Raw genomic sequence first — 11,881 nt, 5'->3', positions numbered from 1 at the left:
GAACTCCTGGAGCTTTATATGCATACACCCACCAGTAGAAAAATCCAAAATAATATTCAGCGTGGGTTGTTTAATCCATAGATAGGAAATGGGGAGACAGGGGAAGAAGACACAGAAATACGGGATTTTTTTCCAATCTGGGCTGCCAGCGGGAAACCGTTTAAAATATGGGGGTTTCCCATGAAAAACGGGAGACTTGGCAGCTATGTCTTATACGCCGGGTCGCATTTCTTATACGGTGAGTATATCCCAAACTCTATATTTTAACTGGAAAAGTTGGGGGTCGTCTTATGCGCCCAGTCGTCTTATATGCCAGAATATACGTACATGCACACTTGTCCTTTGCTATAACCACAATGGCTGTGCTCTACCTCCATGGTCAGAGCCAGAAAGCCTCTCAGTTCCAGCTGTTGGGAATCACAGGTGCACAGAGTGATGCTGTGTTCGTGTCCAGCTTACAGGCTTCCCACAGGTGCCTGGTTGGCTACTATGAGAACAGGATGCTGGACTTGGTGGTCCTTTGGCCTGATCCAGTAGGCTTATGTTCTTACCCCTGTAAGCATTGGAAATATTTCTTCTCACCTCACCCCCTTGCAAAATGAATTCAGGCAACTCCCCATTTACACATGTCCTAGTGACACACAACTGCCTAGAACTGCTTTACTTGGCTATCAAATCTGATGTTGGGAGAAAATATGGAACTGGTTTCAGACCAGAAGTTACGCAACCCATTTCTGTTCACTGGAAACCGGTTTCAGACTGGCATGGATGTGTTTGAAGCTTTGAGCAGTAGCTATTATTATTGAACCGTGCGTCATCTAGCCCTATGCTTTATTTTCTCTTATTTAATTAACTTGCTCTTTGAAAGGAGGCTAATTTTCCGGATCAAATTCCCTTGCCTTTGTTACTTTTCAATATATATTTCATGAACATATTTATGTTGCTACTTCTCATTAGTATCCTCATTATCTCGCAATGATTTATTTGTCAACATCTTATTTCAATAATTAAGAGTGGTTAAAAACAAACTAAAAGGCTGCTTTCTTTTTAAAAAAATTCATTTTAAATCATTTTTTCTGGACTAGAGTCTTCACTTAAAGAATGCATTTCATTTCTCTTTTTTTTGCAGCTCATCGTTCTTATAACTGATACTGAATTCAATATTTTATATGCAGGCTGACAGCATCCCATCTCAGGGGCAAAAGGCATTTGCACTATTTCATCAACTATTTTAAATGGGAGCATCTGCTGGGAGTGTTGGCAGTGGCTTGGACACACTGCAGAGAGTTTGGAGCTGCCCTTTTGATTAGGGACCTCAGCCACTGGATTCTTAGCTTAGAAGGCCAGAACTGAATTCCGTGTCATTTTTACTGAGCCAAAAATGAGGAAGAGGTGTCACTCAGCCCAGGCATGAAAGGAAACTGATAATGTGCTAAAAGAGGACCCTGGGCAAACGGTGCGGGGGCTTGCCATGCCAACAAGACCAAACAGAAGCTTCTTACTGAGAATAGCCATCGGCTCAACGAAAGGCAATTTACCCCGGAAAGCCCTTGGGTAGCCAAAAGCCTCCTATATCCAATAAACATTTTATCACCTCCTTCAGAGCATGTCTTCAGCATCGTATCTGTGATAGACAAGAAAGCCTTTTCAGATGATTAAAAACCTCTGGATTTATTCCTTAATGCTGCCCTTGCTCTTCTCTGTCCAAGGGTAGTAGCATGTTATTCCATTCCCTGTACAATGGATAGAGGCACAGAGTCTTGTTGCAGCGGGCTTTGCCATACTGTACCACTGTCTGCCTCCTAAAAATACACACCCGAATATTGTTGAATGATGGGCATACAAGACTTTAGGAATCTGTATGCCAAGCCACAATTTATGGCACGTTCTGTGTTGTAAGGAAAGGTGGTCACTGGCAGAATTCTAGGAGCCCCGTGTATTTAATTGTAGAATTGCTGCGTTGTTTTAATGGGATTGTTTTATTACATATTTTAATTATATATGTTTATATTTTAAATTTTTTTAATGGGATTTATTGTGCATTTTAATTATGGATGTTTACATTTTTATGTTTGCCTAACTGGTTTTTATACCTTGGAAGCCACTTAGAAGTCTATGCTGGCATTAAGCAGTGTGTGGCTAATATATATTGCTAATAACTGAGGTGACGAAAGTGGCTGGGTGACATTAATGGTTCAGTATGGTAATTTCCATTGCAAGCGCTATGACAACCAACCTGTTACGTCCAGTTGCGGAAAGCTTAACATCATTTTCATTTAATACAGTACTCTATAAACTCCTCTTGGGTACAGACCTTCATATTTCCTGTGCATGAGTTGAGGGGATGGAGGACAACCTTCGCAGTTTTCTTCCTACAATGCTAGCAAAATTCCAGGGCCCAAAAATCCACGACATCAGCAGTGGGAAAGGAGGGCAACTTGTGTGATTGCCCAAGGAGCTCACCCTAGAAAGTTATAGGTAAGCAACCTGCCTTCCTTCTTTGTGCAGTTATACAACTGGTCAACTAACAAGCTAGCAAACCTAGAGGTATGTGCTGAACCAGATGCTGGAGAGCAGCTTTCCCATCCAATGTACAACATAGAATGAATGTCGGAAGAGTGGCCCATGTGAACATCTTGGAAAGTTGTGTGAGAGAGACTCTTTGAGAAAAAGCAAGAGGCAGAAGGGAGTCTTCAGAGGAATGTAAGAGCATCCTGCACATATGGTAAGTCTAAAAGAAGAACCTGAACACAACATTACTCTCCCCTTCTGCCGTTTCCTCCTGCTGGCTTTCAGAAGCATGTTGCCTTCAGTAGTGGACACAGAGCATAGTCTTGATCAGGGGTCAGCAAACTTTTTCAGCAGGGGGGCGGTCCAGTGTCCCTCAGACCTTGTGGGGGGCCGGACTATATTTTGGAAAAAAATATGAAGGAATTCCTATGCCCCACAAATAACCCAGAGATGCATTTTAAATAAAAGGACACATTCTACTCATGTAAAAACATGCTGATTCCCAGACCATCCACGGGCCGGATTTAGAAGGCGATTGGGCCGCATCTGGCCCCCGGGCCTTAGTTTGGGATCCCTGGTCTTGATGGTTAGTAACCTTCTTTTGGGAAGGCAGCTGAGAGGGGGTGATTGCCTATATTTTAGTTCTGTTTTGAAGATGTAATTTCCTTTTCTTTTTCAGAATTACTGGTATCTCTTATTGTCTGTTTTCATACGAAGCACTTATTGCATCCTTTAATGTGTCTGAGGAAAACAAGAATCTCAAATATAGTTGTCAATCATTATACATATAAAGTTTTTGTTTTTCAGATGCTGCTGGAGAGCCATTGGCTTGAAAAACCATCAGATTTATCTCCTGCACTTCTGGGCCCAGAGAGGCCTGCCCAATCATGCGACAGTCACATGATTCATGCATTGAAATGTATGGTGTGTTGTAGTCTCATTGCAGAGAAATGATGTGCAGAGTTCAGTGGAGTGGGAGGCCAACCAGAAGAGATTCTAGAGGTGTACCTGCCTGGAGACAAAGTCAGCATTCGAAGTAAAGGTCCAGTCGTAAGATCCCTGGTCCAGGGGTCAGGGAATCTGATGATCAAGGGTCAAGACGAGCACAAAGCAGCAAGGTAAGGCCAGGAACTACAAGCATTGTTTCCAGCAAATGACTGCTCTCTGCTTAAGGAGGCTGAAGCCAGCTGGTTCTCATTGTTGCCTTTTCCTGTGTCCTTGGAAGGCTGATCAGCTGCAGGTGGAGTCACTCCGCCTTCTCTCCCTTCAGACTGCTGTTCAGCAGGCAAAGCTGACCCCTGTGCATGACATGGTGTGTCAAGTGGCTTCTTCACCCCACTCTTCCCACTGGGTTATGAATGGAGGGCTGAGAAGGGGAAGCCCAAGTGCCGAGTGTTCCACACAAACTCTCAACCCAGGATGATCTGTGGATAGGCTTCCCTTTCTCAGATGTTGACACATTGCCCCTTTCTACCCACAGACCCCTTTCGCATGATTAACACCTCAAAAGGGACTATTTTTTCTTACTCATTAGATGCCTTCCAAATGCTCACAACCAAATTTCAAGCGATAAGTGATGGAGGAATGAAATACTATCCCTTCAACAGCAGCTCTATGTTGATAAAAGTATGCCTGGAACCTGGAACTATACATTTATTGTGTAAGAGAGGAAAATAATTGTCTAGAAAGACCTCAATATAATTTGCCTCCTTCCATGGTATATCTCTGTCCCATTCTATCTACAGCAGAGTGGCACTTCCTCTAAATTTTCCAAGGATTCCATAGGGTTATCAGCAAATGGAGAGAGGCTAACTGATGGGTTATAGTAGAAAGGGGGGGGGGGAAACTGTGCCCTAACAAGTGGGGCCCAAGCAGAGTATATGCCTGTCATGGGAAATTACTCTTTCCCCCAATATGTTTTGTGTCCCCACATTTCATGCCCCTGAGTTACCCAGTTCTGTGTTACTACCAGCCTTCTAATGAAATTTTCTGATTCCTTCCAAAGCTCCCCAAAGTAGAAAGGAGGATAGCCTAGCACATATATGCATAAAACCATACTGCCTCTCAGTACCGGGGTCCTTCAACCCGCCCTTTACAGATTCCTCTCACATCCCTTCCAACTATACAATTCTATGTCCCTCTAAGTGGGAAGAGGGAAGCTATACCAACAGTGGATGAATGACAGATGATTTAATTCATGGAACTGACTGAACTGACTGGGAGACTACGTGACCAGAGAGAAGAGTCGGTGGAAGAAGATTGGGAGAAATTTAAAGTGTATATAAGAAATAATTGCAATATTGGAAACGTTTGATATAAGATTTGGAAGTACATGGAGGTTGTAGAGGTGGATTTGTAGAGGTATTATATTATATTTAGATTTAGATATAAATGTTAAATAAGAATTGAAATGTTTGTTAAGGTAATAATAAGAGGATTGAATTATGTTTGTTAAGGTAAAATGAAGTATGATATGGAAATGACTAAGGATGAGATACAAGAAATGCAGTTAGAAGGGATATGAGGAAGTCAACAATGCTAGGATATATGAATGATAAATATGATTTCTTTTTCTTTTCATTTTGTTTGGTATTTTCTATTTTTGTGTTTTTGTAATATGTGTTTTTTGTATTTTTGTGTTCTGTGTATTTTTCAGTTTTATAAAACCAATAAATAAATAAATAAATAAATAAATATATCTTTTAAAAAATCTATGTCCGAAATGTTGCCAAACAGCTAGGCATGTTCGTGGGTTTAAGAAATGTGCAAGTTCAGCTCAATCTAGAACGCAGCAAATGGAGGAAATTGTTTTTATTGATAATGGAGAGATATATGCAAATCATAACATAACACAGGCAATTGTGTGTGGAAGACACTAGCAACAGTAGAAAAGAAACAAAAAGCTAACTTCTATAGACAAGCCTTACAATGGGGTTGTTTAAGCCAGCCAGACAGTCTGAATTACATATTTTAGCAATCAGATGGACCAAAATTTCTCCTTGGAATTCTGACAGCATCTGTAAGCAAAAACAAAAAATAAACAAACACCCCCCCCCAAAAAAAACAAAAATCCTGCCCTACCCACAAAAGATCCCAGGAAAGGGTGTGTGTGTGTGTGTGTGTGTGTGTATATACACACACACACACACACACACACACACACACACACACACATACATAAAAGCTCCGGGGGAGCTGGCTTCTAGGGACTGAACCAATTTAAGATGCTAACTTCAGTGCAAGTCAGGTGGCCATGACAATTTTTTAAATAAAAAAATAGCCTTCACTTACTGTGCTAAAGAGATTTCCCAACTGTGTTTCCTTAAAACATTAAAGAACCTGGACTTGCAGAGTTTATCACTTCCAAGTGTCAGCCTCATTGATAACCTGATCCAAAGTCTGCAACACAGGGGTTCATTTATTTAGAGCCTCATTGATAAGGCAGGGGTAATTGGTTTGGGCCAGGGACAGTCATTTCAAAATGTACTGGCATCTCACCAAGTGATTTCCATAGCAAATGACATTGGGCTAATTACCTGGAAATGCACATTCAAACCATTGCTTCCATATTGCTTTCAGCTTACCTGCTTTTAGAATGCAAGAGGCATATGTATATTATTAACAAAAATAAAAAAACTAAAACAGATCCTGAAAAAGGCATTTTTGTAACAGGATGGGTGGGTGGGAGCCAAGGTTGCATTGTGAAGGTAAGTTCACAGAATAATGCATGAGGAGGTTTCACGGTGTGCTGATGTCATCAGTCTACACTGGACTTTATAGGATGCTTTCTCCACCATGCAGCTTTCTCTCTCCCCTGGTTACTTGATGATAGCAGCACTCAGGACACCAGCACACCACTTTCCACAACCACCGCTGCATGGATGCTGGCCAATGAGTCCTTTCAGATATGTCCACCTTTGTAGTCCTCTGAAGAAGATCTGAACTTTTTCTAGGGGGCTCCTTTCTTCACTGAGCCTCTGTTCTAGTTAGAAAGCATTAACTTGAGAAGTCTAACTTGCTATAATTAGAAACCACCGTTCTGGCACTTCCTTCATGGTCCGTGTACCATTCCTTAAAAAAAACACCACAACACTCCCAAATCCTTTCTTTAAATAATCAGTTATGCAGCTTCCTCAAACGTTTCCTATGGGAAAAACATTTGCTTCCACCTTTCCCTCAGAGAGCTGACAAGTTTATTGCTCTCAGATCACTTGAATCCTTTCCAAGTTCCATGATAGTATTTTTAAATATTTTTAGGCCACCTTTCAGGATAGAAAGTCCGCTCAATGAGACTTACACAAATAGGAAGTAATCAAAACAACACAGGAAGCTGCCTTATGTGAAGCCAGAGCACTGGTCCACCTAGTGTGGTTTATGTTGACGGGCAGAAGCTCTCTAAGGACAAGGGTTTCTGCCAGCCTTACCTGGAGATGCCGTTCGGAGCTGGGACCGTCAGCTTGTGAAGGATGTGTTCTGCTATGGCCCTTCCCATAATCAGTGCCAGTTCCAAACACCACAATGTACCCCCTTCAAATTTGGAAAACTAATTGTTTTACTTCACCTACAGGACAGCTGTGTACGTTGCAAAGGGCGCAGTTGCAAAGGGCGCAGTGCTGGCGAGACCCCAGCCACCAATCGTCTTAATTTGCTCAGAGGCCTCTGTTTAAATTAGCATATGCAAATTTCCATCATGGGCCTATGCCCTTGAGGCTTTTAAGAACGTAGAGGTGCCCCTGTATCTAACCCTCAGGGTCTGCATCTGCAGTCTGCTTCTAGCAAACAGCCCGACTGAAATGGAAGGACATCTCAAGATCTAATACGGTGTGCTTTCACAGATGATTTTGGTTTTGCTGCTTTATTATTATCATTCATACTACAGCATACATTATAATTATTCCTACTTGCCTAGGGCAATAACAATTCTTTCCCGTTTACTAGAAAAACTGCTCAAACCACTTGGGTTGATATATAGGTACACAGTGGCAGGTAAAACTCCTATTAATTGTATACAGAAAAGCTTGAGGAACAAATTATCAAAAAAACAACAACACAATGACACTTCAAAGTCAGAAGCCAGAAGGCAAATAAAAAGCCCTTTAATAAGAATTGAGTTGTTTAATATATTGGTTATCCCACATTGTAGTTTTGCAGGTTTTCAAATTCTCATAGAAACCCATTATGAGAGTTATGCTAAAGGTCTGTAGCTGATGCATTAGGCTCATATATGTACTAAAAATAAAATAACACTGTTCCAAACAGGTTATTTATACTGAAAGCATCTTTTACAGTTAATTAAAATTTTATTTTCAAATATATCTCGAAAGCCTAATTTTTTTAAAAAAGAAAACTTTTATTTTTTCCAATCTTAGCTGCACTGAATGATTGAAACCTAGTCGAGGACCTTGCAACTAAAATGAAAACGATGTTATTTCCACTTTTTACTGTGATGGCATTTTATATTCATCGTAAGCACCACGTTTTCAGTCTTGTCTTTGAGAAGATTGTTTGTCAACCCTTAGAAATAAGGTGATTGATGATTGAATAAATCATTAGGCGTGAAAAGAAGTGTGCTTGCAAAGGATGTGTCTGGGAGAAGAGACAGGTTGTCTTGAAGGTAGAAGAGTACTGTAAAAGCAGAAGGCGACTGTTGTTTCTGCCAAAGATTCAGATAATCTTCCAAGGACTTCTTCACCGCAGGAGTTTTCAATGTAGGACCATCCTCAGCAATGGAAAATTCCTGTGGGTAAAAGGGAAATAGGAAAGCATGGCATGAATTCTAGGAAAGTTGCCAGTTTAGGTTCTCTGACAATGATGGGGAATGCTGGACTAGAACTTCCAACATGCCTGGCCACTGGCCATGCGGCCGGCTGGTGCTGATGGGACTTAGTAGGTTCTATGGATTCAGGAGAGAAACCAGAATTCAAACTTTGTGTTTCTTGGCAACTCAGTACAATTAAATTCTGCAGAAAAGCAGTCATTTTATAACTTGTGGTTGTTACTCTGCTAGAGGAACTGGGCTAGAGGAGCAGGATGACCAAATGTCATCCGATAGACCCAGGATATACCATATTCTACTGAGAGTATTTTGCGGCTACTATGATGTTACTGGGTTACAAAAATTTGTAAATTTATTGTTTCCACAGGTGATATTTACAGTAGCTGCCTGTACCAATACATCATCCTTGACACAAGCCTTGTTGGTTGCCTTTATGACAATTCACTCACCATCTGTGGTGTGTGATAAAGGGAATATTCTGCTGCATACCATACTAACTGCAAGTTATAACCACTGCTTTAAAAAAACAACAACAGTGGGCTGGGTTGTTTGGAGCTTCCTTAGAGGTAAATTACAGTCATACCTCATGTTACGGACACTTCAGGTTACGTGTTTTTGGGTTGCGGAATGTGGGAATCCCGGAAGTACCGGAACGGGTTACTTCCAGGTTTCGCCGCTCGCGCATGTGCAGAAGCGCCAAACTGCACCTGCACAGACGCAGCGCTTCAGGATGTGAACACTGCGGGTTGCAGACAAGCCTCTGTCATGGATTACGTCCGCAACCCGAGGTTCCACTATATGTCTTCTGTCAAAAATGTGCATTAGAATCCATGCGAATGGTGTGCAAGTATATTCACGTACTCTAAAGGAGAAATAGTGCTGAAGTACAGGATTTGACTTCTGAGCATCTTGCCTTTCTGTCTCTTCGACACTATATTTAAAACTCCTGACAAGAGTGTCTTCTCTTACAATAACCAACCTATAAAATCTACCTCCCCTGAGACTTACACACACACATCACCTTCTTATCTTACTTAGATCTTTCCGTCTGATCACTAGCCAAAACCCTGGACCAAAAATGACTTAAGAGAAACAGAAATAAGTTGAACATGCAGTTGGAACATGCTACGGTCTAGCAGGTCCCCACAGCAAGCCCCACTGCAAGCTAAATAATGTGTATTACATTATGGTTCTACCCTTCCCAACCCCTTTAAAGAAAGAAGACAGCTTTCTCATTCCAGCGGATGTCTTTGACAGAGATTAAATTTTAACCCCTGGGCAGCTCCATGAAAAATGGGTTTTCAAAACCTCTGTGTTCTGAAGGATGCTCCTGAGATGATTGACACATAGAGCTTGTTAAATTTTAAGTCAGCCTCCTGCTTCCTGCAACGGCAGGACTGTTAGTTCTAGATACAGAGATGTTCCATCTATTCACAGAACAGGTAAAAACACAGATAACAACCATGTAAGGTTTCTGTGACAATGCCCCCCATTAGTCTTTCCCACCCATGGCTCAACGAAGGTTCGGGGGCTTTCCCTGCTGGGACTATGTAACATTTCCTAAAGGGATGTTGGATTCAGACTGTGCCGATACCAATTCCTGCCAGCAAGTACTGAACTAGGATAGATTTTTTACTTAAGTGTTACACCTACATATTCAAGCGTTATTTTTGGACATAACTCAGAGGTCAATGTTCTTTCTTTGGTCCAAAAGAACACCGGTTATTCCTTCAGCTCATCATTATGAGGCAGAGACACGGCTACCCACAACTTCTGGTAATCTGAATTTGCTACACGTCTCCAATATCTGCATGCTGGACGTAATTATTAGAACAGAACTGTAGGGTTGGAAAGGACTGTGAGCATCATCTAGTACAGTGGTACCTCGGAAGTCAAACGGAATCTGTTCCAGAGGTCCATTCAACTTCCAAAATGTTCAGAAACCAAGGTGCAGCTTCCGACTGGCTGCAGGAGCCACGTCGGACGTTCGGGTTCCAAAGAATGTTTGCAAAGCGGAACCCTTGTTTCCGGGTTTGCGGCACCCAGGAGCCAAAACGTTTGACTCGCAAGGCGTTCAGGATCCAAGGTACGACTGTACAAATCCCTGCAATGCAGGAATATGCAGCTTGCCCGTTTGGGGATTGAACCAGTGACCTTGGCGTTATGAGCACCACGCTCTAACCAACCGAGCTAACCGGCAACTACAACGTAACACCATGGGATTTAAAGGATATTGTTTTGACTTCTATACAAATGCCTTGATATTTGATGTGACTTCCACTTTCCATCCGATTCTGCCCAACGCATGCTTCTAAAAAGCCCTTGCTACAGCTTTGCATTTGCTCACTTCCTACTTTGCAATGGCCACATTGTATTGAGCTATATTGCAAGGGCCCCCACCTAAGAAGCAAATTTAAAAGGCTATTATTTATTTTGGTGGAAAATAATACCCTCTTTTAAATGCCGTTGCAGAAAAGAGTCCATTTTCATTTTAGTTAGCGGCGACCAGGATCTATTCCTAGATTTGCTGAATGAAGATTTAATCATTAATTCCGTGGCAGAAGCAGAGGCATCACAACATTGGAGTAAAAGCAGGCAGGCTTAGATAGATCTTCCCTGCATTGTGGATTCACCCTTTCTCCCCTAATCCAAGGTGTCTTGTCTCAATGTCATTGGACCCTCACTAAACACCTCACTATGCTCTTCACAATGCAGAAACTCAGCACCTTCAACCCTAATCTGGAAAGCTGTGTGTTTTATTTTTTGTTTTTGTAACACTTGGTCTTAGTCTCAAGCAGAAAGAAGCACAGCAGGAAAGTCAAAGCAGATTGTGGATGTTGGGAGGGAGAGGGATGAGAAACCTAATAAAACCAGTCCCATAAATTTAGGCCAAGCAAAGGTTTCTAGGAAACAAGATCCAAGTTGGTGGAGACGAGACAAGGCGAGCCACGCCATGCATAAAAAGCAAATCCTCCACCCCTTCTGCCATTCCAAGCATATCTATATGAAAGTGTTTTTGTGAGCAATCGGGGAAACGGTGTGACCCTGGAGAAATGATTAAGAAATGAGCTCTACTGCTTGGTTAGTATCTGTCCCAAAAGGGAACAAAGTTTCTTTTGTGAAGCCTTCTCCACAGAAAAGAAAGGCTCCTAGAGTCTGAACAGCATCGACAGCCTCCCCTGGAATTAAACCCAACGCAAAGCTTTATTGTTCCCTTTCACTTTGACTGCCACGTGTGGGGGTGAAAAATCCCAAGAGGTTTTAAAATATGACTGATAGGCTAGGCTTGGCTGCTTTCCCCCCAGGACATGAATCAACTTTATTGCGAAAAACAAAAAGCCATTAGTGTTATTGAGGCACAGACAGTGTCAGGGAATATACGCAGGGGTGAAAGGGTAAACAAATACTTTAAACAACATGAAGATACGCTTCTGCTTTTTCAAAAATGGATAGAAAATGGATTTTTTTTAAAGAATTGCCCAGAAAGTAGTGTTGCAAAAATTTCAGGCATGAACAAAATCTTAAGAGGTAAAAGATATGAGGCAAGGCATGCCACTTAAATGTCCCGAATCTCAGGTTTCAAGGGAGGGAAGG

At 41.8% G+C, this 11,881-nt stretch overlaps 1 protein-coding gene across 3 annotated transcripts in view; it reads right to left on the bottom strand.

Annotated features, from left to right (window-relative positions):
- Positions 1 to 5,307: 5,307 nt before the first annotated feature.
- TRIM44 (TRIM family member 44) overlaps positions 5,308 to 11,881 on the bottom strand; it is a 102,914-nt gene continuing 96,340 nt past the window's right edge. For all 3 annotated transcript variants that reach the window (XR_015949843.1, XM_035116243.3, XM_060274813.2), the window contains one exon: positions 5,308 to 8,248. Coding sequence is in view for 1 of the 3 variants with exons in the window: in XM_060274813.2 (XP_060130796.1) it covers positions 8,215 to 8,248 (34 nt within the window). In the remaining 2 variants the exon portion in view is untranslated. The remainder of the gene's footprint in view (positions 8,249 to 11,881) is intronic.

Source organism: Zootoca vivipara, chromosome 1 (assembly GCF_965207765.1).
Source record: "Zootoca vivipara chromosome 1, rZooViv2.hap1.1, whole genome shotgun sequence".
Classification (NCBI taxonomy): Eukaryota; Metazoa; Chordata; class Lepidosauria; order Squamata; family Lacertidae; genus Zootoca; species Zootoca vivipara.
The sequence above is the reverse complement of the archived record's forward strand: the minus strand, read 5'-3'. Positions and strand labels throughout refer to the sequence as shown.